Source organism: Coregonus lavaretus (assembly GCF_964263955.1).
Source record: "Coregonus lavaretus genome assembly, chromosome: 28".
In the NCBI taxonomy this organism is placed as follows: Eukaryota; Metazoa; Chordata; class Actinopteri; order Salmoniformes; family Salmonidae; genus Coregonus; species Coregonus lavaretus.
Window position 1 is genome coordinate 24,502,451 of NC_140015.1, and position 27,753 is coordinate 24,530,203.

Genomic DNA, 27,753 nt, shown 5'->3' on the forward strand with positions numbered 1-27,753 from the left:
ATCGTATCATTTTCGTTAACAGCCTGTTATAGATGGTAAGAGCTTTTCTGACCTAGGGTGTCATTTACATTTTTACATTTTAGTCATTTAGCAGATGCTCTTATCCAGAGCGACTTACAGTTAGTGAGTGCATACATTTTCATACTGGCCCCCCGTGGGAATCGAACCAACAACCCTGGCGTTGCAAGCGCCATGCTCTACCAGCTGAGCTACACGGGGCCCACTTGAACAGAGAGTGTGTGTGTGTGTGTGCGTGTGCGTGCGTGGTGTATTTGTCTCTATAAATGTGTACAAGGTGCATCATGCTTAACAACTCATGTTAGTTAAATGTATCCCCTAAATCCTCATTATATTTTATTAACAGAGGCCCAGCCTGCTACTGAGGCTAAGAGGTTTTCTGGCCTAACATGTCACTTGTGCATAATGTGTGTGGGAGAGTGCGTGCTTTCGTGCGTGTGTGTTTGTCTGTGTACCTGCAAAGTGCAACATGCTAGCATAACCACTGTGATAGTTCAATCTGCTAAAATAATGTATTAAAAGAACAGAGGCCCAGCCTGCAGTATTAACAGAGGCCCAGCCTGCAATATTAACACAGGCCCAGCCTGCAAGTTTAACACAGGCCCAGCCTGCAACATTAACACAGGCCCAGCCTGCAACATTAACACAGGCCCAGCCTGCAACAGTAACACAGGCCCAGCCTGCAACAGTAACACAGGCCCAGCCTGCAACATTAACACAGGCCCAGCCTGCAACATGAACACAGGCCCAGCCTGCAACATGAACACAGGCCCAGCCTGCAACATGAACACAGGCCCAGCCTGCAACATGAACACAGACCCAGCCTGCAACATTAACACAGACCCAGCCTGCAACATTAACACAGGCCCAGCCTGCAACATTAACACAGACCCAGCCTGCAACATTAACACAGGCCCAGCCGCAACAGGGGGTAAGAGCTTTTCAGTCTGAATGTGTTAAGCCTTAATTTACATCCCACGCAGTATTCAACGCAAGAACTACAATAAGCTAGGCAAAATGGCGATCCTGCATAGTTGCGTAGCTAAAATACGCAGACATGTGCAGCCCCGCAATTAGAAACTCGATGCAAGTAGGCAGGAGGATCGCCATTTAACGTAGCTAATTGCATGCTTGATATGCGTACATACAGTGGGGGAAAAAAGTATTTAGTCAGCCACCAATTGTGCAAGTTCTCCCACTTAAAAAGATGAGAGAGGCCTGTAATTTTCATCATAGGTACACGTCAACTATGACAGACAAAATGAGGAAAAAAATCCAGAAAATCACATTGTAGGATTTTTAATGAATTTATTTGCAAATTATGGTGGAAAATAAGTATTTGGTCAATAACAAAAGTTTCTCAATACTTTGTTATATACCCTTTGTTGGCAATGACACAGGTCAAACGTTTTCTGTAAGTCTTCACAAGGTTTTCACACACTGTTGCTGGTATTTTGGCCCATTCCTCCATGCAGATCTCCTCTAGAGCAGTGATGTTTTGGGGCTGTCGCTGGGCAACACGGACTTTCAACTCCCTCCAAAGATTTTCTATGGGATTGAGATCTGGAGACTGGCTAGGCCACTCCAGGACCTTGAAATGCTTCTTACGAAGCCACTCCTTCATTGCCCGGGCGGTGTGTTTGGGATCATTGTCATGCTGAAAGACCCAGCCACGTTTCATCTTCAATGCCCTTGCTGATGGAAGGAGGTTTTCACTCAAAATCTCACGATACATGGCCCCATTCATTCTTTCCTTTACACGGATCAGTCGTCCTGGTCCCTTTGCAGAAAAACAGCCCCAAAGCATGATGTTTCCACCCCCATGCTTCACAGTAGGTATGGTGTTCTTTGGATGCAACTCAGCATTCTTTGTCCTCCAAACACGACGAGTTGAGTTTTTACCAAAAAGTTCTATTTTGGTTTCATCTGACCATATGACATTCTCCCAATCCTCTTCTGGATCATCCAAATGCACTCTAGGAAACTTCAGACGGGCCTGGACATGTACTGGCTTAAGCAGGGGGACACGTCTCGCACTGCAGGATTTGAGTCCCTGGCGGCGTAGTGTGTTACTGATGGTAGGCTTTGTTACTTTGGTCCCAGCTCTCTGCAGGTCATTCACTAGGTCCCCCCGTATGGTTCTGGGATTTTTGCTCACCGTTCTTGTGATCATTTTGACCCCACGGGGTGAGATCTTGCGTGGAGCCCCAGATCGAGGGAGATTATCAGTGGTCTTGTATGTCTTCCATTTCCTAATAATTGCTCCCACAGTTGAGTTCTTCAAACCAAGCTGCTTACCTATTGCAGATTCAGTCTTCCCAGCCTGGTGCAGGTCTACAATTTTGTTTCTGGTGTCCTTTGACAGCTCATTGGTCTTGGCCATTGTGGAGTTTGGAGTGTGACTGTTTGAGGTTGTGGACAGGTGTCTTTTATACTGATAACAAGTTCAAACAGGTGCCATTAATACAGGTAACGAGTGGAGGACAGAGGAGCCTCTTAAAGAAGAAGTTACAGGTCTGTGAGAGCCAGAAATCTTGCTTGTTTGTAGGTGACCAAATACTTATTTTCCACCATAATTTGCAAATAAATTCATAAAAAATCCTACAATGTGATTTTCTGGAATTCTTTTTCTCAATTTGTCTGTCATAGTTGACGTGTACCTATCATGAAAATTACAGGCCTCTCTCATCTTTTTAAGTGGGAGAACTTGCACAATTGGTGGCTGACTAAATACTTTTTTTCCCCACTGTACGTATGGTATACAGTGCATTCGGAAAGTATTCAGACCCCTTGACTTTTTCGACATTTTGTTACGTTACAGCCTTATTCTAAAATGGATTAAATAAATAAAAAATCCTCATCAATCTGCACACAATATCCCATAATGACAAAGTGAAAGCAGGTTTTTACAAATTGTTGCAAATTTATAAAAAATAAAAAACCTTATTTACATAAGTATTCAGACCCTTTGTATGAGACTCGAAATTGAGCTCAGGTGCATCCTGTTTCCATTGATCATCCTTGAGATGTTTCTACAACTTGATTGGAGTACACCTGTGGTAAATTCAATTGATTGGACATGATTTGGAAAGGCACACACTTGTCTATATAAGGTCCCAGAGTTGGCAGTGCATGTCAGAGCAAAAACCAAGCCATGAAGTCGAAGGAATTGTCCGTAGAGCTCCAAGACAGGATTATGTCGATGCACAGATCTGGGGAAGGGTACCAAAAAATGTCTGCAGCATTGAAGGTCCCCAAGAATACAGTGGCCTCCGTCATTCTTAAATGGAAGAAGTTTGGAACCACCAACACTCTTCCTAGAGCTGGCCGCCGGCCAAACTGAGCAATCGGGGGAGAAGATTACTGACATGGTTACTCTGCAGAGCTCCAGAGTTCCTCTGTGGAGATGGGAGAGCCTTCCAGAAGGACAACCATCTCTGCAGCATTACACCAATCAGGCCTTTATGGTAGAGTGGCCAAACGGAAGCCACTCCTTAGGAAAAGGCACATGACAGCCCGCTTGGAGTTTGCCTAAATGCACCTAAAGGACTATCAGACCATGAGAAACAAGATTCTCTGGTCTGATGAAACCAAGATTGAACTCTGGCCTGAATGCCAAGCGTCACGTCTGGAGGAAACCAGGCACCGCTCATCACCTGGCCAATACCATCCCTACGGTGAAGCATGGTGGTGGCAGCATCATGCTGTGAGGATGTTTTTCAGCGGCAGGGACTGGGAGACTAGTCAGGATCGAGGGAAAGATGAACGGAGCAAAGTACAGAGAGATCCTTGATGAAAACCTGCTCCAGAGCCAAGACAACGCAGGAGTGGCTTTGGGACAAGTCTCTGAATGTCCTTGAGTGGCCCAGCCAGAGCCCAGACAGAACCCGATCGAACATCTCTGGAGAGACCTGAAAATAGCTGTGCAGCGACGCTCCCCATCCAACCTGACAGAGCTTGAGAGGATCTGCAGAGAAGAATGGGAGAAACCCCCCAAATACAGGTGTGCCAAGCTTGTAGCGTCATACGCAAGCAGACTCCAGGCTGTTATCGCTGCCAAAGGTGCTTCAACAAAGTACAGAGTAAAGGATCTGAATACTTATGTAAATGTGATATTTCAGTGTTTTATTTGTAATCCATTTTTTGCTTTGTCATTATGGGGTATTGTGTGTATATTGAGGAGGGAAAAAAACAATTTAATCCATTTTAGAATAAAGCGGTAACGTAACAAAGTGAAGGGATCTGAATACTTAGCCTTCACTTGTTTGTGTGTATCCTGTATACATATTTGCGGAAGTGTCATGTGGGTGTGGGTATTTCGGTGTGTGCTTCTGCATATAGAGTAACAGTCAAAAGTTTGGACACACCTACTCATTCAAGGGTTTTTCTTTATTTTTACAATTTTCTACATTGTAGAATAATAGTGAAGACATCAAAACTATGAAATATATTTTAGATTTTATATTCTTCAAAGTAGCCACCCTTTGCCTTGATGACAGCTTTGCACACTCTTGGCATTCACTCAACCAGCTTAATGAGGAATGCTTTTCCAACAGTCTTGAAGGAGGTCCCACATATGCTGAGCACTTGTTGGCTGCTTTTCCTTCACTCTGCCGTCCAACTCATCCCAAACCATCTCAGTTGGGTTGAGGTCAGGTGATTGTGGAGGCCAGGTCATCTGATGCCGCACCATCACTCTCCTTCTTGGTCAAATAGCCCTTACACAGCCTGGAGGTGTGTTTTGGGTCATTGTCCTGTTGTAAAACAAATGATAGTCCCACTAAGCGCAAACCAGATGGGATGGCGTATCGCTGCAGAATGCTATGGTAGCCATGCTGGTTAAGTGTGCCTTGAATTCTAAATAAATCACAGATAGTGTCACCAGCAAAGCACCCCCACACCATCACACCTCCTCCTCCATGCTTCACGGTGGGAACCACACGCGGAGATCATCCGTTCACCTACTCTGCGTCTCACAAAGACACAGCGGTTGGAACCAAAAATCTCAAATTTGGACTCATCAGACCAAAGGACAGATTTCCACCGGTTTAATGTCCATTGCTCGTGTTTCTTGGCCCAAGCAAGTCTCTTCTTCTTATTGGTGTCCTTTAGTAGTGGTTTCTTTCCAGCAATTCGACCATGAAGGCCTGATTCACGCAGTCTCCTCTGAACAGTTGATGTTGAGATGTGTCTGTTACTTGAACTCTGTGAAGCATTTAAGGTGCAATCTGAGGTGCAGTTAACTCTAATGAACTTATCTTCTGCAGCAGAGGTAACTCTGGGTCTTCCTTTCCTGTGACGGTCCTCATGAGAGCCAGTTTCATCATAACGCTTGATGGTTTTTGCGACTGCACTTAAAGAAACTTTAAAAGTTCTTGACATGTTCCAGATTGACTGACCTTCATGTCTTCAAGTAATGATGGACTGTCGTTTCTCTTTGCTTATTTGAGCTGTTCTTGCCATAATATTGACTTGGTATTTTAACAAATAGGGCTATCTTCTGTATACCACCCCTACCTTGTCACAACACAAACTCATTAAGAAGGAAAGAAATTCCACAAATTAACTTTTAACAAGGCACACCTGTTAATTGAAATGCATTCCAGGTGACTACCTCGTGAAGCTGGTTGAGAGAATGCCAAGAGTGTGCAAAGCTGTTATCAAGGCAAAGGGAGGCTACTTTGAAGAATCTAAAATCTAAAATATATTTTGATTTGTTTAACACTTATTTGGTTACTACATGATTCCATATGTGTTATTTCATAGTTTTGATGTCTTCACTATTATTCTACAAAGTAGAAAATAGTAAAAATAAAGAAAAAGCCTTGAATGAGTAGGTGTGTCCAAACTATTGACTGGTACTGTATATATTAGAATTCTCCTCATACATGACCATAAAACCTTTTACTTTCTTTTATCAGAGGCGAAGCCCCCTGAGACAAGAAAGGGTACTGTAACAAAAAGGATTGTAGTGAAGTGACTGTATGAATGCACAAATGTATCAATGCGTGTGTGTGTATTTGTATGAACGAGCATGTATGCCAGTGTCATCATGGGTAAGCCTATGTATTTTTGTATGTCTTGTTTTTATGATCTAGTATTTCATATATTCACATATCCACATCTCTGCACATCGTGCGGTGCAACTTTTTTCTCCAGTCACAGACTCAGTACACAGGGACAGTATATTTGGTTGTTGTTTAACCCTTCGCTGTCCGCAGTACTAATGTCTATGTACCAATTGTTTCTTTTCATTCAGAGGGAAGTGAGGGCGGAGATGGTAAGGAAAGGAAACAATACACAACTACCCCTCTGTGTTTGTGTGCTTCCCTGCTTCTTGTCAATCACCTGGTTAACGTGCATGTCTGTCAGTCTCAGTCACGGCACGGTCTGTTGGTGTGTCGGAGACCTGAGTGTCCGTCACGGTGGACTGACAAACGGAGACTACTGAATCCTGGGATTGCTCTGGCGAAGGCCTTCATAGTCTGACTGTAGCAGTACAGACCATTGTATAGGGCAGTCAGTAATGGAAGAGATCCTGCAGGCCTATTTTATGGGTTTATGGATACTGTATCATTTATGTAGAGATCTTTAGGAATCATCTGTTGGTAAGTTAGACCCAGAGAATCAGTCTGACAGATAGCTGTTCAGATATCAGCGCCGACTGATACTAATTACTAGAGATCAGGGGTGAGTTTCCCAAAAACATAAAGATCATATTGGCAAAATGCCAGAATGGCATAAAGATCATCATTTTTCTATTGCTCATGAATGGATTTAAGATTATCTTTAGTGCTAAATATGATCTTTATGTTTTTGGGAAACTCACCCCTGATCTGTTGAGATTAGACATTACATGATACAGTATCATGGTTTCGCCAAAGCATCCAAGTGAAGGAATTGTATTAAACATCAAATGACCTTGACTTGAAATTGATGCAGAGTGAAAGCATCATCTAAATTACAAATTACAAAATGATATATACTGTATATATTTACTCTGGGTATATATCGTGACGTGTGTATTTGTGCACTTACTAAGTTAATGGTTTAATAGAAGGATAAGTTGATGACAAGTTTTGCTGTTTTTTGTTGGGTTAGTTCAAATACTGTTCCTGCACAATACCATATCCCTTATCATTCATCACTGTAAGTACTGTATTGCAAAATATGTTGATCTGAAATATCAAGGTATTATCTGTTCCTGAAGTGTTACAGTAATAATGAATTAAGTGATATTTACCTGCAGTAATATTTCCTATAATACGCATCATCCCCCATAATAATCTGACTGAAGAATTTGGATGGTTTTGATGGTTGCCGGTTCTGCTGTTCCATTTTAAGGTGTTGTATATCGCTGCACTCCCAACCTCTCACAGTTTCAAACCGCAGTGAGTTTCCAATGTGAGAGCGATATGGTGTAAAGAGCTGAAGGCAAAGTGTCCCTTGGGTGCTGTTCCAGGATCAGCTTGACTTACTCACATTCTAACTGAAACGATTTAAATCACACTACAGAACTGAGCCTGGATCTGTGCACAGGGGTCACTTGATTCCAATAAAATTAACTGAGCCCATAAAAGCAGAGAGAGGGTCATAGGCGGTGTGACTCTCTGAGTTTATGGAGGTGCATGACCTCACTTGACTCCTGACCCTTGTTCCATTCTCTCGACAACCTTTTCACCCGATGGATGCTCACCCGGGGTCCTACTCACTCTACTCGATTGGTCAATCGATATGGCTTTTTACTTACTTCTCTATGCTTATAAACTCTCTTTTTCCGTAGAGCTCTTGTCAGATTCAGAAGGTGAGAGAACAAATAGATTGTTTTCCGTTTGCATCGTTAATAATTCCCCTAAATTCTCAATAATAGTAATGATGAGTACAGTGTTACCAACTGGTTTGAAGTTTGAATTTGACGACTGAGGAAATAACTCATTAACCGTTTAGTTTTTACCTCAATTTTGAAAAGAAAGGAAATGTTCATCCAAGTTAGAGAGAGAAGAGAGAGAAGTTTTGTGTGTGTGAGAGAGAGCACCTGCAGGTCAGGTTTTCATAACTGTTCAGTAGACGCTCATCTTTCAGATTACAGTAAAGATACTGTAGCTAATGTGTTCCCTCGCTGTGTTTCTCTCTCTTTCTTCCTGAAACAGAATTGCCTGATGATGGTAAGACAAACAAATACTTAAGCTTGTATTTGTCTCTCTGCTGACACAAAACAATGCAATCCTTTTTTGAAAAGGAGGGAGCACGTAAAGGAACAGGAGCAAGCAGTCATGCTTTGATAATATCACAACATTAAAGAGCTATATTTACTTTTGTCAAAGTGGGAGATGACTAGTGGAAAGGGATGGATAAACATGTCTTCATATGTGTTTTTAGTTCCTTGTTCATTCCCTGGAGGGCTTACCTTACTGCTGTTAGAGGCCCTCTTCTGGTTTTGACTAGACGCTTGGATACTGACCCTCAGTTAAATACAAGACTGATGTCATGTGACATGATTTCTCATGATCACCCATTATAATAGCGGAGACATTTCAGGGAGTGGAAACATTTGCTGCAGCACTTTTCTCTGTCTTTGGGAAAAGCTGTTGCTAAATGTGGATACAAGAAGTCTCAATAAGTCACAGGGTGAACAAAGGCAAGCTTTACCTTTGACCTTTGATGTTGCTGCCTAGTAGACAAAATATAAATAAATTAATGGATGAAAGAACAACAAGATAGAGGGATTTATAAACAAAGGTTAGATGCTTTGGTTAATGTTTGTTCTACTGTCTCTATTTGTCTGTTTACTGATGTTGTTGTGTCTATGATGTCTGATGAGCAGTCATCCATGACATTATTCTAACCCCTGACCTCTATGACCTCTTCCTATTTTTAGAGACTGTCCCAGGGGGGCAGTCCGAGCTGACCGGACTATTTGTAGAGAGGCCAGAGAGCACTACAGTAATCAAAGGTGAGACCCCGGCCCTCTTCCCCCTCTCTGAGACATACTGTAGCTCTCTGAAGTTTGGATTGACACTCACATACGGATCATGCATAAGAATCCTAACAACACCAGTATCTAGAGGTTAGAATTGCTGACTGTTGATGTAAATTGTGGGTGGCAGGGAAGAACGTCACCTTTGTGGCTAAAGTGGACTCATCTGACCTGCTGAGGAAGCCCAACATGAAATGGCTGAAAGGGAAGTGGCTGGACCTGGGTAGCAAGGCCGGCAAGCATGTGCAGTTTAAAGAGGCCTATGACAGGAACTCAAAGGTGTGTGTGTATCACTGTTTTCACATTCTCTCAAATCTGAAAGTCTACTGTACATCTGTGTTACTCTTTTGTGTGTGTACCGTGTGTACCGTGTGTGTGTGTGTGCACCGTGTGTGTGCGTGTATATATTGTAAGGGTGTATGTCTTCCTCTCTCACCATCTCAACCAGGTCTACACATATGAGATGAGCATCATAAAAGTAGTGGAAGGAGATGCAGGTGGCTACCGCTGTGAGGTCACCTCCAAAGACAAGTGTGACAGCTGTACATTTGAAGTCACAGTGGAAGGTGGGTCCCTCCCAGGCCATCATTGTCAGCCATTTAGTTAGTGTATCTGTCACTTAACCTGTGGTCAGTGAGTGTGTCAGTAAGTCATTCAATATTTGATACAGTATGTATAATGATGTGGCAGGTAGATGTTATTCAGTGTCAGTACTCAGTCCATTATTCATCCAGATTTTTCAACTGTCTGTCAGTTAGTCCAGTGCTCCTATCACCGTTCCCTCTCTCTGTCATGTTTCAGCCGTACAAGAGGAGCAGCCCGCCAACATCCTGGATGCCTTCAAGCGATCGTGAGTGTCACTGTCAGGGTGGTTCCATTCAACATATCATCTGTCATTCTCTCCCACCTCACATATGTTGGTTATTCTCTCTATCTTTGCCTCTGGGCATCTGTCCCTCTCTGTGAGTATATATTCCCCTGACTGTCTTTCTGGCTCCCATATCTGTGTTTGTAGGTGTCTATGGTGTCTGTGTGTTTTGGCTTCACTATATGTCTGTCATTGTACTATACATCTGCCTTTTCTTTATGTCTTTATCTGTACATTCATGTCTATTTGTGTATCTGTCACTTACTGGTGTGTATCTGTCACTTACTGGTGTGTCTCTGTGACTTACTGGTGTGTCTCTGTGACTTACTGGTGTGTCTCTGTGACTTACTGGTGTGTCTCTGTGACTTACTGGTGTGTCTCTGTGACTTACTGGTGTGTCTCTGTGACTTACTGGTGTGTCTCTGTGACTTACTGGTGTGTCTCTGTGACTAACCTGTATGTTTGTTTGTGTGTCAGTTGTACATTATGTGACCATGTGTTTCTATTTCTGTGTCTGTTCAGTATGTATATCCCTGTATGTCTGTATCTCTGTATTCGGGTGTCTTCTCTTCCCTGTCTCCAAAGACTTGTGTTTCAGTATGTGTGCAGCAGCTCTGTCTCTCGCTGTAAAGCTGTAGAAAATCCCTCTGTGTTTGTTGGCATGGTGCTGCCGCCAGTCAGTTCGCTCTAGTCACTGTTTCAAATATGATTTCCTCTCCTAATCAGACAAAAATACAAAAAGCAAGGGTAAGAAAGGAAACACAACGTGCAAAGGACCATTTCATATTGTGTTTTTGTGTTTATTTTGTGAATTTCTGTAAAAAAATAAATAAAAAAAATTAAAAGAGATGAAAAAAGAGATGAGATACAAGCGTGAATTAAAGCTTGAAAACCCAAGATGCCAAATAACCTTCCACACCACAAAGGTTGTGGATGGGTTAGTGTTGACCTTGCCACAGTATGTGGCGGTCTTTGCGTTCCAACTCCCACTGTCAGTAAGTATGGAGAATCCAGTCATTGCGATTCATCCGTGTGTACCCCCATCCTCCTCCTCAGCGATTCCGCATCTGGCCTTGCTGCCTCTCTGTTATAAGGCAGCCTTGTCCTAAGCTTCTTCCAGAACCTGAATCCATTGTGTGTGTTCAGAATCCATTCTTTGGGATTATCTTCGTGTGCTTCCATATTCCCACCTTTGGAATTCTTCATCTGTCCACTGTGTGTGTTCAGATCTGAAATAGCCCTTGCTTCCCCTCATGTGTTCTTTGTCATGTGAGGCTATTTCTGGTACTGTATGTCTGTCTGAGTGTGGCCCTTTGAAAAGGCCTCAAGTGGAACTAGTGGCATACATTAGAGATGCAATCATGAGGTGTCATATGTGTGGATCTTTATGTGAGTGGAAGAAAAGTGCTGTGTGGGTGTGTATCAGCAGTACCTGTGTGTTCCACCTGTGTGTGTGTGTTATGTGTACATTTACACAGTATCTACTGTGTATATATGTGTCAATGTACAGCCTTGTACATGTACAGTGTATCGGTTTTTGGGTTACATTCAGTATTGACCTCTATTTGTTACTGTGTGTTCAAATGTGTGTGTGTGTGTGTACACTAGTATGCTGGTTTTTATGTCCCATTGAATTTAGGCGGGTAAAGTGTCAGTATGCACTTATTCATCCCACTATGCTCTATATGCTCACTCATTACCATCCTGTTTTGTGTTATCAGAGGCATAAAAGGCGCCAAAAAAGGGTAAGCCATGGCTACAGACACTGTGCGATACTGTGCGATCACAGTGTACTGTCTGTATATTTGTGTGTATATGGGAATTCCGTCCCTGTTGTTATGACTTTTATATCAATACTATATCGTTGATGTGTCTTTACGTCAGAGAAAGTGAATGTGTGTGTGTGTGTGTGTGTTCGTCTTTGCACAGTACAGTGTAGTACCATCTGTCCACATCCATATTTTTTGTAAACAAACAATGATTCACCACTATAGCATTGAAATAGCACAGATATTCATTGTTGATTGATCATAAGTAAAACCTTAATATACAACATGTATATTTGTATGTACAGTATACTGTATATTATTTTTTAAATGAACGACTCCTCTAACCTGACCTGACCTAACACAGTAGGAAACCTAATTCTCCCACTCGTACCCTTTCTTGTCCCCAGGGGAGATGCAGGAGAGGATGCAGGTGACCTGGACTTCAGTGCCCTCCTCAAAAAAAGGTAGGAGTGGAGTTAACTCCATTACGAGCAATCACACATACTCTCACACTCTCACACAATCAATCTCCTCTCCCCCTCTCTTTCAGGGAAAAAAAGGTGAGGGACGAGCCCAAAGAGGAAGTGGATGTGTGGGAGATCCTGAAGGATGCTAAACCATGTGACTATGAGAAGATCGCCTTTGACTACGGCATCACAGACCTCAGGGGCCTGCTCAAGAGACTGAAGAAGATGAAGAAGGTGGAACCCAAGAAGAGTGACGGTGAGGGGAGAGAAAGAGGCAGGGAGGGGGGAGAGAGAGATACTGGAGGAGGAAGTAGGCAAGCCGTGGGCATTTATACTTGAGTGTTTGGGAAAGGGAATGCAGTACTATAGTGAATGCCCGAGGGGCTCTATAAGGGAAGTAATCTGGTGTATTGTGTTGCTGGGGTTATTCTGGTTGTTGTGTCTGGTGTGTAAAGGCGGGAGACATAACAGTGGTTCTTTCCCGTCACTCAGCCTTCCTGAAGAAGCTAGAGCAGTGTTACTCCGTGGACAAGGGCAAGAGGACCCAGATGCATGTTGAGCTCCATGACCCCAACGCTCAGGTCAAATGGCTGAAGAACGGAGTGGAGATCAAACCCTCCGCCAAGTGAGACAGGCTGCTTTGTGTGTGTGTGTGTGTGTGTGTGTGTGTGTGAACATGCGTGATTGTCAGTATATTTGACTATATGAGCGTGAGTCATTCATTTGTCGATGGGTTGAGTGAGCGACACTCGATCACTAGTGTCTCTGTCTGTCCTCTCTGTTTTCTGCCAGTGTCTCTCTCTGCCCTGTCTGTCTGTCATGTCAGGTATGTGTTTGAGTGCGTGGGCAACAAACGGACACTCACCATCAACAAGTGCAACCTGTCTGACGATGCAGCCTATGAGTGTGTGGTGGGAGAGGAGAAGAGCTTCACGGAAGTCTTTGTCAAAGGTAAACACTCAGCATCTTGACATGAGGGGAGGGAGTTGTTCCCTGCTTAGTTCAGTGTCTTTGAGTGTGTAGTGTCTGTCAACATTTACTGTGAATGCAGTATATGTGTAAATGTTTGTATGTGTGTATTAATGTCTATGAACAGTATGTCTGTACAACATTGTCGTCCTGTATTTGTTGTCCAGTTTGTAGCGTGTCTTATGCGTGTTCTGTGTGTCTCGTTGATTTTGGGTAGAGGGGCAAAGATGCATTTGCTCTCAATCATCATGTGCTTTGCTCTCTCTCTGTGCCCACTCATTTCATCCTGTTTTTGCATTATCAGACCCTACAGCAACGGGTAAGCTTTCACCACACAGACACCATTCCAGTGCGACCACCACAGTGTACTGTATGTTGTTGTGGTTATTTAGACGTCCCTGTTGCTTCTGTCAGTGTTTATATCAATGCCGTACATGTTGATGTATCTTAACGTGAGAGAAGGTGTACGTGTGTGTAGCGGATGGCAGCTAGTGGAAGCTAGCTTAGCATCGATCACACTGTTCAGTCACCTTCCGGAGACCTGAAGTACTGTCGCCCCCCCCCCCCGCACCAAAAAGCATCCAGGGCTTTTGTGGTATAGCGGTTCTGGCGGAAACTTCTGAGTACGTTGTTGTGTTGTTGTTGTGAGCATGGTACTGTATGGAATCCCGCGGCGGACGGTACATGTTACAGTGGTGCCGTGACTCAGATCCCAGAGTTGATGTCTATCATCTGCTGAGGTTGCTGCGGAAAAGAAGGAGGTCAGAGGGAGGTGGATGTAGAGGATGGTAGCTAACGGATGCTAGCTTAGCATCACACATTGACACAATGATGATGATGTCACCTTCCCGGAGACCTGAGGTAGTGTCTCCCCCGTACCACAACAGCTCAGTTTTCTGTTTCTATAGCAGTATTAACGGAGACTATGGAGTACATTGGGCGGCAGGTAGCTTAGTGGGTAAGAGCGTTGTGCCAGTAATTGAGTACATAGGGCGTACATAGGGCGGCATTGATTTTGAGTACATAATTGAGTACATAGGGTGGCAGGTAGCTTAGTGGGTAAGAGCGTTGTGCCAGTAACCGAAAGGTCGCTGGTTCTAATCCCCGAGCCGACTAGGTGAAAAATCTGTCGATGTGCCCTTAAGCAAGGCACTTAACCCTAATTGCTCATGTAAGTCGCTCTGGATAAGAGCGTCTGCTAAATGACTAAAATGTAAAAATGTAAAATTGTGTTGTTGTGAAACATGGTATCGAATCCTGGAGCGGACTGGTACATGTTACATGTGCGTGTCTTTGTGTTAGCTCAGCATACAGTGCTGTGCCATGAAATGTTCAGCTTCATCATTCTTCCACTTCTTCTGCCTTATTCTTCTGCTTACTTTGGTGTTGAGTTTTCCTGTAAGTGTGGTTGTGTGTGTTTGTGTGTGTGTGTGTGTGTGTGTGTAACTGCCCCCTGGTGTTTGTATGAGGTGTATGAGTTGTGTTGACGTCTGTGTCTCCACAGAGCCCCCGGTCACCATCACCAAGCTGCTGGACGACGTGCACGTAGTGGTGGGAGAGAAGGTGGAGTTTGAGTGTGAGGTGTCAGAGGAAGGAGCCAACGTCAAATGGTGAGGGACTCATACTAATACCCTTTTTAGTCAAATGACTAAGTAACTAATCAATCAATCTATCTATCTATCAATCTCTGTTACAGCTGTGGCATTTGTGTGTGTATGTGTCTCTCACAACTGTTAAACACTATTTCTATGTCTGTGTGTGTTTCACCCATTCTCAGGATGAAAGATGGAGTTGAGCTGACCAAGGATGGGAAGTACAGGATAAAGAAGGATGGGAAGAAACACACTCTGGTCATCAGTGAAGCAACCATAGAGGACATCGGAATGTACTATGTTTACACTAACGGGGGAGAATCCAAAGGAGAACTGGAAGTGGAAGGTACCACTTTCAGATATCATACAGTATACTAAAAAAGTTAATTTTTTATTAACTTCATTTTCGGAAGAGTCCGAAATGCTTTCTCTCTCTGCTTTCTTTTCTGTCTCTTTCTGCTTTCTTTTCTGTCTCTTTCTGCTTTCTTTTCTGTATCTTTCCCTCTCCTTCCCTTCATCTCTGCCCCTGGTGCTCAGCCAAGGAGCTGGAGGTTCTGCAGAGTATAGCTGACCTGTCGGTGAAGGCGTGTGAACAGGCCGTGTTCAAGTGTGAGGTGTCTGATGAGAAGGTGGTGGGCAAGTGGTTCAAGGACGGTGTGGAGGTCAAACCCGGCAACCGCATCAAGATGTCACACATCGGAAGGTATGGCGTCACATTGCTGGGGCTTTGGGGGGTCATTGAGTTTAAATAACTTCAGACAGGCTTGAACATCCTCAAATTCTCCTTCTCCATGGGACCTTGTCAGTACAGTACATATTCTATTTTTGACTTGATTTTGCATTATGGAGCATGTTGCAAGGGTAACTGTGCTTTGCATAATTGTGGGTCACTGCGAGTGTCTGTTGTCTCCTTGGTAACATTGGGTTGCCGTTTGTTCTCCAGGATCCACAAGCTGACGATTGATGACGTGAAGCCGCAGGACGAAGGAAACTACACCTTTGTCCCTGAAGGATACGCACTCTCCCTCTCCGCTAAACTCAACTTCATTGGTGAGAGAGAGAGAGAGAGACTCTCCTAAGTTTTACTGAGTACAATGAAGCAGAGCCTACATTTAAATGATACTGATTGATGTGTTTTCCCTGTTTCCCTCAGAAATCAAGATTGACTATGTTCCACGCCAAGGTAGGTGTGGCTATTGTCTCCTATCATCCGTTGGCGTTACCTATTTATTACACTGTATTTAATACTGTGATAATCACCCAGGACCACCCGTCCCTCACTGACATTCCTCCGCCCCTCACAGACCCTCCCAAAATTCACCTGGACACCAGTAGCACGGGCAGCAAGAACACTATTGTTGTGGTGGCTGGCAACAAGCTCCGCCTTGATGTGGAGATCACAGGAGAGCCTGTCCCCACCGTGTGTTGGATGAAAGGAGACACTGTGAGGATCTAGTATTTCTGTTACATCCTCCTCACACACACACACATCAAACCCCTGCCCCAGCATGCCTCTCTAAGGAAGGGGGGCATCAAAGGCAGGGTGTCACTCACATTAACCAACCATTAGACCATGCAAGACTCTGAGAGAAAGATGAAATAGTGTGTCCAGGTTACACCCAGTAGCTGAATCACCAGACAGTGTCAGTCCAGTAGTCTAAGTGCCCTCCCTGTTCCTGTCTCTAGGTGATATCGGAGGCGGAGGGCAGAGTGAGGGTGGAGACCAGGACCACTCTGAGCAGCTTTGTCATTGAGGGGGCGGAGAGGCCAGACGAGGGCCGGTACTCCATCATAGTGACCAACCCAGCCGGAGAGGACAGGGCTGAGCTCACCATCAAGATCGTTGGTCAGTGGTACTCTCTCTCTCCTCTCTCCCCTCTCTCTTTCCAGTCTACTACTCTCCCCTCTTCACTTCTGTCCCCTTGCCTTTCCTGCTCTCCTCTTTCCCCCACATCTCCCTGCTCTCTCATTTTTCTCTCTCTATAATTTGTTCTCCCCCTCTTATGCAATAGAGGTAAACATATATTTAAAAAACAATTCAGTAAGAGTGATTCAATAATAGATGTGACATTAATTGACATTAAGTTAGAACCCATTCTGAGCTGGTGAGAACATAGCCACCCCTATGTCCTGTCCTGACTGTTTCTCCTGTCCCCTCCAGATGTGCCTAACCCTCCAGAGAACGTCAGGTGTATGGGAGTTGGCGAGGACACAGCCACCATTACATGGGATCCCCCCAAATTTGATGGGGGTTCGCCCGTCAAAGGTGCACCTTTCCTATTTTTACATCTATCTATTAAGCTATCAATCTCTCTTTCCTCATGGTTATCAGCTATCTGTTAATCTCTCTCATTACATTGGTAAAATCTAATGATGTCGTTCTGTGATGATGTCGCTCTATGATTATGTAATGTCGCTCTGTGATGTCACTCTGATGATGTCAGACTGTAATGATGTAATGTTGCTCTGTGATGATGTCACTCGCAGGCTACCTGATGGAGAGGAAGAAGCAGGGTTCCTCCAGGTGGACCAAGCTGAACTTTGAGGTGTTTGAGTCAACCACGTACGAGGCTAAGAAGATGATTGAGGGTGTTTTTTATGAGATGAGGGTGTTTGCTGTCAATGGGATCGGCATCTCCCAGCCCAGCGGCAACTCCAAGCCCTTCATGCCCATCGGTGGGTAGACACTTATTACTAGAGCAGTGGAGAGGAGCCTTTCAATCTCCTGATACTCTACTTATACAGTTTACCTCTGTCTTCCTCTCCTTTTATCTATTCTCTCTCTGCCTCTGTCTCTCAGCCCCTACCAGTGAGCCCACTCGTCTGACGGTGGAGGATGTGACAGACAGCACCTGTGCCCTGAAGTGGCGTCCACCAGAGAGGGTTGGAGCAGGGGGCGTTGACGGGTACATAATCGAGTGGTGCAAAGAAGGAGGTGAAGGAGGATTTTGGGGTTGCTGAATAATATTATAATTTCTTCTAATTCACTAATCTCTCCCATAAAATTCCTCTGTAGAATTCCTATAAAACTCTATAGATAAACCATCTCATTTCTAAGTGGATGATAATGAATGCTCTTCTGCTATTGGTCCATCCCTCAGAGGATAACTGGGTGGTGGCCAATAAGGAGCCAGTGGACAAGAACACGTACCGTGTGAAGGGGCTGCCAACAGGAGAGAAGCTCTTGTTCAGAGTGGTGGCTATGAATATCGCTGGACGCAGCCCCCCCTGCAACTTGAAACAGTCTGTCACCATCAGAGAGATCATGGGTCAGACTCACACGCTTGCATGGATTTACGCACACACACACTTCTCCATAGACCTCTGACACACACAGTAAACACACCCACTTCCATTACTTCTATGTTGACATTCCTCTCTGTCTCCCTCCATGTCTCAGAGTACCCAAAGATCCGCCTGCCTCGCCAGCTAAGAACCAAGTTCATCAGGAAAGTGGGCGAGAAGATCAACTTGGTCATCCCCTTCCAGGTCTGAGAACAGCCAGCACCACACAGCAGTAACCTTCCCCGGGCTAGAGACAGGGCTGACTTCATGTTAGCTGGGTCTCAGTGTGTGAAAAGAAGAGCAAACATTGTCCTGTAATGCCAAAACTAAACAGTCAGAAAATGAGATATTCTTGCCAGTCAACACCTTTCTCACTTTTGGGTGTTCCTCCTCCACTTCTCCTGTAGCAGCGTCTCACTCTTTAATTCAGTAAATCTTTTTCCCCCCAGGGGAAGCCTCGCCCCGTGGTCAACTGGTTGAAAGACGGTGAGCCCCTGGAGAATAAATCGGTGGGCATCCGCACCAGTGACTTTGACACCATCCTGTTCATCCGCTCGGCAGAAAGGGACCACTCTGGGAAGTACACCCTGTCTGTCCAGATAGACAACATGCAGGACAAGGCTGACATACACATCCAGGTCGTAGGTCAGTCACTGGCACCAACATCATTGGGGATCTGGTCAAAAGTAGTGCACTATATAGGGAATAGGGTTCCATTTGGGATGCAAGCTATATATAACTGTATGTCTCCGCTCACCCTTCAGTGACTATACCTAGTATGTTTTACTACTTATTACAGTCAAATATGGAGCCAGTATGATGCAATGACTTAAATCTAGGATGACACCCCAGAGTTTAATTTGATGATAATTCCTCATTTAATCCTCGGAGGGGATCTAAGACTCCAAAGGAGGGTGGGAATCATCAAAGAGGCTGATTCCTCTCTTCCTCTCCTCTTCTCAATCCTTCCCTCCTGCCCTGACTGCCACCGTACCGTCGCTTTGCTCCCTCCCTCCCCTCTTTCCCCTCGTTCCTGCTCCTCTTAGCACCCGTGTGAGGGTCAGGGTGCTGTGTGGCTGGGGTGGGGAGATTATGTGGTGAGGTTCCGTTGGGATTATTGGTGTGTAGACTGGGAGTAGGGTGGGATTAGGGGCCTTGGTCTCCTTTCCCCTGCTGGGAGGTGAGCTAATGAGAGGGCCAGGCTCTTCAGATCAGCCCCCACACACGTTTAGTCACAGCAGCAGCAGCACGGCAGAGACCAGGATTAATGACAAACATCCTGGAGTACTGACGTACATGAGACACACTCCACATGCTCCATTTTCGCTGTCTGTTTGTCTGTTAAAAGAGATATCTCTCTCTCTCTGACACACAGATGTACTTCCTCCTTCCTACTTTTTCCTCCTTTCCTCTCCCTCTCTCCCTATCTCCCTCTCGCTCTCGCTCTCCCCCCCTCCCCACACACAGACAAGCCAGGTCCTCCTATAAATGTGATGGTAACAGATGTGTGGGGCTTCAACGCTGCTCTGGAGTGGAAGCCCCCCAAAGACACAGGCAACACTGATATCACCGGCTACACCATCCAGAAGGCTGACAAGAAGACCCAGGTCTCCAACTCCCTCCTCTGTCTTTCCTCATCTCTCTCTATAGCTCTCTCTTTCTATACTGTGTATCCACCTCACCTCTCCTTCTCTGCCCTCACTTCCCTCATCCTCTGTTCTCAAACATCTGCCTCTATATATCCACATCTCCTCTCCTTCTTTTTCAACCTCTCTACTTCTCTGTAAACATCTTCCTTTTTCTCTCTCTCCCTCCCTCCCTCTCCCTCTCCCTCTCCTTCTCTCTCTGGTCAGGGTTGGTTCACGGTGTATGAGCACAACCGCCGGCCCAGCTGCACAGTGTCTGACCTGGTCATGGGGAACGAGTACTCCTTCCGTGTGTACAGTGAGAACATCTGTGGCCTGAGCGATGAGGTGGCCTTCAGCAAGAACACTGCCATCATAGGAAAAACAGGTAATACACTACACCATACTATAGCCCCTGTGCATGCTCACGCAAACACACGCTCACAATCGCTGCGCAAATGTAGCCTGTCATTACAGCCATAAACAGTGATGCACTTTCAAAATGCAAGATATAGAAATAAACTGTGTTTTACACCAGCATTTTGAGATGAAGGTCATTCATAGCTAATAGCAGCCAATATCAACTAGGGATATCATGTCACTTCTCTGGAGTCCAGAGCAAGCAGGATCATATGGCCTACCTGTATGTATCGGAGGTTGCAGGATCGGATGGAAACCATGGTTAGGGTAAGCACAAGCCTATAGTATGTCAATCTACAATCTACTATCCCCCATAGTACAAAAGTTAACCTATTCTATTGGTCAACTTGGCCTTCTGTGTGAGAAAGAAATATTCCAAACTTAGTCTGGGACAGTTGTGGGATGCGATAGATCCCAAATTAATACAACCACTAGCATCAGAAAACTTTTTAAAAGCAATGAGGCTGATGCAACAGATCAGAACGTTTAGTTTAAAATGTTGATAAACTATTAGGCTATTTCTTCACATTATAAGCGCAGCAATGTGCACATGACAGTAGGCTATAAGCGCAAATGTTCCAAAATGCAATCAATTAGCAGGAAAACACCATTCTCAAAAGTAACCGCAAATGAGATTATGCATGTAATGCTTTATTATAAAGGTGCATTTTTATGGTGAAAATTATCTTCTCCAAACTTGAAACTCACGCACCCCCTATGTATGCCAGTTAGACTCTACACTGGTTGTAAAGTGGATTAATGTGCTTAATTTTAATAAGTTATTTGGCCACTTTAGTTGTATGATACAAACCTTATCAAAACATATAAGCCTATGGGCTAGGCTACATGAGGTGTTAATTTTTTTAAGTTGCATGCGTTTCTTGCCTTACTGCACACAACCTGGGCATCATTCACAAGTATATATCACAAGTGAATATTAAAATTATCAATTAAATCGCCAGGTAGCCTATTGTTCTGGCAAATATGTGTTCGTAGCAGATTGCTAAACTTTATTTTATGTGGATGATTTAAACGTACTATGCTTTTGCCAGGCAAAACCAGAGACATTTTAACAAGTGCTTTCTGGTCACTAATCTGGATATACACCCACCTTTGTGTGTCAATGCTGATGACTGGTCATTGGTCAACAGTAAAGACGCGCAACTTTTTGGTTCTTAAGCATAGATAAGATGTTTTTGAGACAACAATTTGGTGCAATACCGTAGGCCTATGTTAGTAACCATTTTGAAATATAAAATTACAAATGGTATGTAGCTGATTTAAAATATGTGTGAAATTTTTTTTTTTCACATTCAGTTTCAAACTCGTGACCCCCCAAAACCTTCTCGCGACCCCCGGGGTTTCGGGACCCCCAGTTTGAGAACCACTGTACTACACCACACTACACCATACTATACCAAATGTAGCATGTAGTTATAATAGGGTAACATGATATACCATATGGTCCTCTGTAGCTCAGTTGATAAAGCTAAAGCATGCCGCTTGTAATGCCAGGATAGTGGGTTCGATTCCTGGGACCCCCCAAACGTAAAACGTATGCACGGATGACTGTAAGTCCCTTTGGATAAAAGCACCTGCTAAATGGCATTTATTATTATTATTATATAGCCTGCTAAACACAGCCATCACAGTCCCCATCCATATCCACCCCCCTCCCTCAGATCTGGAGTACAACAAACCAGCCTTCAAAGAGAAGGACATGAGAGGCTCCCCCAAGTTTACAGCTCCCCTAGTGGACAGGTGTGTCGTTGCAGGCTACAGTACTGCCATCAGCTGTGCTGTCCGGGCCTACCCTAAGGTGAGGATGTGTGCGGGGGGGGGGGGGGGGGGGGGGTGTTTAAGTGTGTTTGTAATTAGGTGTGTGTTGGGAGAGTGAGAACTAAAAGCTGTTTGAAGGTGCGTTTGTGTGTCACAAGCTATGTTTCCATTAACTTGTCCAGTGATTTTTTTTGACATTTTGAAAGTTTGCATAGAAAATAGATGCGACAATTGCCTGCTAGGGTGCGTTTCCATTTAACTATCTTGTGTCGATAAAATGTTAGGTGTGACGTAATGATGTCACACCTAAAATACAAATGTAGTGGTTGAAATGTTTCCATTACCCATTTAGGCAAATTTCACATTAATAAATTGGCAACAGCCTGAATGCCCTCCCACCTATCTGTTTCATGTTTCAGGTAGCCCGCGACTAATACAGTGCATTCGGAACGTATTCAGACCCCTTCACTTTTTCCACATTTTGTTACATTACAGCCTTATTCTAAAATTGATTAAATTGTTTCTTCCCCTCATCAATCTACACACAATACCCCATAATGACAAAGCAAAAACAGGTTTTTAGACATTTTTAAACATTTATTAAAAATAAAAAACGGAAATATCACATTTACAGAAGTATTCAGACCCTTTACTCAGTACTTTGTTGAAGCACCTTTGGCAGTGATTACAGCCTCGAATCTTCTTGGGTATGACGCTACAAGCTTGGCACACCTGTATTTGGGGAGTTTCTCCCATTCTTCTCTGCAGATCCTTTCAAGCTCTGTCAGGTTGAATGGGGAGCGTCGCTGCACAGCTATATTCAGGTCTCTCCAAAGATGTTCGATCGGGTTCAAGTCCGGGATCTGGCTTGGCCACTCAAGGACATTGAGAGATTTGTCCCGAAGCCACTCCTGCGTAGTCTTGGCTGTGTGCTTAGGGTCGTTGTCCTGTTGGAAGGTGAACCTTCGCCCCAGTCTGAGGTCCTGAGTGCTCTGGAGCAGGTTTTCATCAAGGATCTCTCTGTACTTTGCTCCGTTCATCTTTCCCTCGATCCTGACTAGTCTCCCAGTCCCTGCCGCTGAAAAACATCCCCACAGCATGATGCTGCCACCACCATGCTTCACCGTAGGGATGGTGCCAGGTTTCCTCCAGACGTGACGCTTGGCATTCAGGCCAAAGAGTTCAATCTTGGTTTCATCAGACCAGATAATCTTGTTTCTCATGGTCTGAGAGTCCTTTAGGTGCCTTTTGGCAAACCCCAAGCGGGCAGTCATGTGTCTTTTACTGAGGAGTTGCTTCCTTCTGGCCACTCTACCATAAAGGCCTGATTGGTGGAGTGCTGCAGAGATGGTTGTCCTTCTGGAAGGTTCTCCCATCTCCACAGAGGAACTCTGGAGCTCTGTCAGAGTGACCATCGGGTTCTTGGTCACCTCCCTGACCAAGTCCCTTCTCCCCCGATTGCTCAGTTTGGCTGGGCGGCCAGCTCTAGGAAGAGTCTTGGTGGTTCCAAACTTCTTCCATTTAAGAATGATGGAGGCCACTGTGTTCTTGGGGACCTTCAATGCTGCAGAAATGTTTTGGTACCCTTCCACAGATCTGTGCCTCGACACAATCCTGTCTCGGAGCTCTACGGACAATTCCATCGACCTCATGGCTTGGTTTTTGCTCTGACATGCACTGTCAACTGTGGGACCTTATATAGACAGGTGTGTGCCTTTACAAATTATGTCCAATCAATTGAATTTACCACAGGTGGACTCCAATCAAGTTGTAGTGTGGTGGGTGATTTGAAGGAGTCAGGCGCAGGAGGGTAAATCACAGAATACAGAGTTTATTCCGGAATACAGAGTTACGCAGGATAGCGTCAAACAGTCCAGTGCGCAAAACAGGCGCACTGGAGCAAAACAGGCACACAGGGAAAATATACCCCGGCAATACAAAACACATGAAGCTCAACCAACCTTCTCTCTCCTCACATGAATCAATCACCCACAAGGACAAGGGGGCAGAGGGAACACTTATACACATACTAATGAGGGGATATGAACCAGGTGTGTGTAATAGACAAGACAAAACAAATGGAATGATGAGATGAGATGTGGCTAGAAGGCCGGTGATTACGAACGCCGAAGCCTGCCCGAACAAGGAGAAGAAGTCGTGACATGTGGAAACATCTCAAGGATGACCAATGGAAACAGGATGCACCTGAGCTCATTTTCGAGTCTCATAGCAAAGAGTCTGAATACTTATGTAAATAAGGTTTTTCGGTTTTTTCTAAAAACCTGTTTTCGCTTTGTCATTATGGGGTATTGTGTGTACATTGATGAGGATTATTATTTTTTTAAATCAATTTTAGAATAAGGCTGTAACGTAACAAAATGTGTAAGAAGTAAAGGGGTCTGAATACTTTCCGAAGGCACTGTATTTGCCATATTCTAATAATTATCATGTGCCAACGTATTGCCATGGTCCGTGCCATGGTGAAACTTGCACTCCTGTAGATCTGAAATAATTGGATGGTGAAACTTGCCAGAAAAGCAAGGCTAAGCAATTCAGGCATTCCTGAAAGTCAGGACAATCCATGTGTTGCAAATAAACATTATTTTTGTACACTGAACAAAAATATAAACACAACTGAGCTGCAGTTCATATAAGGAAATCAGTCAATTGAAATGAATTCATTATGCCCTAATCTATGGATTTCACATGACTGGGAATACAGATATGCATCAGATACCTTAAAAAAAAAAAAGTAGGGGCGTGGTTCAGAAAACCAATCAGTATCTGGTGTGACCACCATTTACCTCATGCAGTGCGACACATCTCATTCACATAGAGTTGATCAGGCTGTTGATTTTGGCCTGTGGAATGTTGTCCCACTCCTCTTCAATGGCTGTGTGAAGTTGCTGGTTTTTGGCGGGAAGTGGAACACGCTGTTGTACACGTCGATCCAGAGCATCCCAAACATGCTCAATGGGTGACATGTCTGGGGAGTATGCAGGCCATGGAAGAACTGAAACATTTTCACACTTCCAGGAATTGTGTACAGATCCTTGCGACATGGGGCCGTGCATTATCATGCTGAAACTTGAGGTGATGGCGGTGGATGAATAGCACGACAATGGGCCTCAGGATCTCATCCCGGTATCTCTTTGCATTCAAATTGCCATCAATAAAATGCAGTTGTGTTTGTTGTCCGTAGCTTATGCCTGCCCATACCATAACCCCACTGCCACCATGGGGCACTCTGTTTACAACATTGACATCAGCAAACCACTCGCCCACACGACACCATACACGCTGTCTGCAATCTGCCCGGTACAGTTGAAACCGGGATTCATCCGTGAATAGCACTCGAAGGTGAGCATTTGCCCACTGAACTCGGTTACGACGCCGAACTGCAGGCAGGTCAAGACCCTGGTGTGGACGACGAGCACGCAGATGAGCTTCCCTAAGACAGTTTCTGACAGTTTGTGCAGAAATTATTCGGTTGTACAAACCCACAGTTTCATCAGCTGTTCGGGTGGCTGGTCTCAGACTATCCCGCAGGGGAAGAAGCCTGATGTGGATGTCCTGGGCTGGTCTAAAACAACTTTGGAGGCAGCTTATGGTAGAGAAATGAACATTCCATTTTCTGCCAACAGCTCTGGTGGACATTCCTGCAGTCAGCATGCCACTTGCACACTCCCTCAAAACTTGAGACATCTGTGGCATTGTGTTGTGACAAAACTGTGTCCTTTTATTGTCCCAAGCACAAGGTCCACCTGTGTAATTATCATGCTGTTTAATCAGCTTCTTGATATACCACACCTGTCAGGTGGATGGATTATCTTGGCAAATGAGAAATGCTCACTAACAGGGATGTAAACAAATCTGTGCACTAAATATGAGCTAAATAAGCTTTTTGTGCATATGGAAAATTTCGGGGATCTTTTATTTCAGATCATGAAACATGGGACCAACACTTTACACGTTGCATTTATATTTTTGTTCAGTGTAGTTGAACATTTTTATATTGTAAGCAGTATACATATAATTAAATGTGGAGTGGAGCTTTATAGTTACACTATGACATCACGTGCCCCGCGTTCCTTCAAAATGATTCGGCAATCATCATTTATTAAAAAAACACAGTATCCATCGTCATTTGTCGCAATAAAGAATGTTTAAAAAAATTAAAAATCCACCCGTCAAATGGATAGAACTGTTGTCGATCTTTAGAAAATGTCTCCTATATCTGCCGTTTCCATTACACACATGACATTGCTTTTGTCTAATAAACCGGGGTCAATGGAAAATTGCTTAATGAGTGGGTGATTATATTTCAAGGCCAAATGTTGCCCCAATTAAATTCCCTCCCTCCTCTCTTAACCCCCCCCCCCCCTCTTCCCCCTCTCTTCACCTCAGGCTAAGATTGTGTGGATGAAGAATAAGATGATCATTGGGGAGGATCCTAAATTCTTGATGCAGAACAACCAGGGGGTGTTGACCCTGAACATCAGGAAGCCCGGCCAGTTTGACGGGGGCAAGTACTCCTGTAAGGCCATCAACGACCTGGGGGAGGACGAGGTGGAGTGCAGGCTGGAAGTCCGAGGTACTGACACACACACACTGTCATGCATGCACAGATAGATGTGCACAAACACACACACACACTACAACTCCTATCATGCTCAGCCTGAGACATACTTTTATTGGCAGTCAATAGTTGTCTAACTAATCATCAGTTATCATCAGTTAAACCCATTATTACAAAGCTGGTCATGTATTCACGATCTATGACTTATGATTATCGCTTGTTGGGAACACTGATAGTATGTCGTTTTTCCTTACAAGATTAAATGTAGAGATTGTGCGTGTATATGCAGGCAGTTGTACAGAATACAAATCATCTTATTATACTGAACAAAAATATAAACACAACCATTTACTGAGTGACACTTCATAGAAGGAAATCAGTCAATTGAAATAAATTCATTAGGCCCTAATCGATGGGTTTCACATGATTGGGCAGGAGCGCAGCCTTGGGTGGGCCTGGAAGGGCATAGGCCCACCCACTTGGGTGCCAGGTCCACCCACTGGGGAGCCAGGCCCAGCCAATCAGAATGAGTTTTTCCCCACAAAAGGCCTTTTTACAGACAGAAATACTCCTCAGCCCCCCCAATTGCACACTCCCTCAAAACATCTGTGGCATTGTGTTGTAACTAAACTGCACATTTTTGAGTGGCCTTTTATTGTCTCCAGCACAAGGTGCACCTGTGTAATGATCATGCTGTTTAATCAGCTTCTTGATATGCCACACCTGTCCAGGTGGATGGATTATCTTGACAAAGGAGACATGCTTACTAACAGGGATGTAAACAAATGTGTGCACAAAATATGAGAGAAATAAGCTTTTTGTGCATATGGAACATTTATGGAATCTTTTATTTCAGCTCATGAAAAATGGGACCAACACTTTACGAGAGAGAGAGAGAGAGAGAGAGAGAGAGAGAGAGAGAGAGAGAGAGAGAGAGAGAGAGAGAGAGAGAGAGAGAGAGAGAGAGAGAGAGAGAGAGAGAGAGAGAGAGAGAGAGAGAGAGAGAGAGAGAGAGAGAGAGAGAGAGAGAGAGAGAGAGAGAGAGAGAGAGAGAGAGAGAGAGAGAGAGAGAGAGAGAGAGAGAGAGAGAGAGAGAGAGAGAGAGAGAGAGAGAGAGAGGAGAGAGAGAGAGAGAGAGAGAGAGAGAGAGAGAGAGAGAGAGAGAAGAGAGAGAGAGAGAGAGAGAGAGAGAGAGAGATTAAAGGAGTGTAGTACAGTAGGATAATCCCCCTCTAGCCTCTCTTTCATGGTGAGTTTCTCTCTCTGCCCTCCCCAGTCTTACAGGAGAAGAAAGGAGACGAGGAGAAGAAATGAGTGACCGAGGGAAACACCAGAGGATACAGTTCTGCAGGAATCATAATGGATTATGTATAACAGGATAGACGTGAATAAATATGATTACAAT

General features: G+C 44.4%; 1 protein-coding gene across 1 annotated transcript; it reads left to right on the plus strand.

The window, feature by feature from the left end:
• Nucleotides 1-753: 753 nt before the first annotated feature.
• LOC311103196 (myosin-binding protein C, fast-type-like) lies at nucleotides 754-27,753 on the plus strand (the record flags this gene model as incomplete). The annotated part of the gene is made up of 29 exons (XM_084144746.1): nucleotides 754-949; nucleotides 7,802-7,822; nucleotides 8,169-8,183; nucleotides 8,843-8,971; nucleotides 9,126-9,274; nucleotides 9,444-9,561; nucleotides 9,797-9,845; nucleotides 12,040-12,096; nucleotides 12,183-12,355; nucleotides 12,592-12,724; nucleotides 12,926-13,050; nucleotides 14,573-14,678; nucleotides 14,846-15,006; nucleotides 15,198-15,363; nucleotides 15,604-15,710; nucleotides 15,814-15,843; nucleotides 15,965-16,104; nucleotides 16,347-16,506; nucleotides 16,822-16,926; nucleotides 17,148-17,336; nucleotides 17,461-17,595; nucleotides 17,762-17,929; nucleotides 18,061-18,149; nucleotides 18,395-18,590; nucleotides 19,413-19,552; nucleotides 19,799-19,958; nucleotides 21,673-21,809; nucleotides 26,177-26,363; nucleotides 27,625-27,753. 29 exons carry the CDS (start codon nucleotides 754-756, stop codon nucleotides 27,660-27,662), a joined length of 3,579 nt encoding a protein of 1,192 aa, XP_084000872.1. The 3' UTR covers nucleotides 27,663-27,753.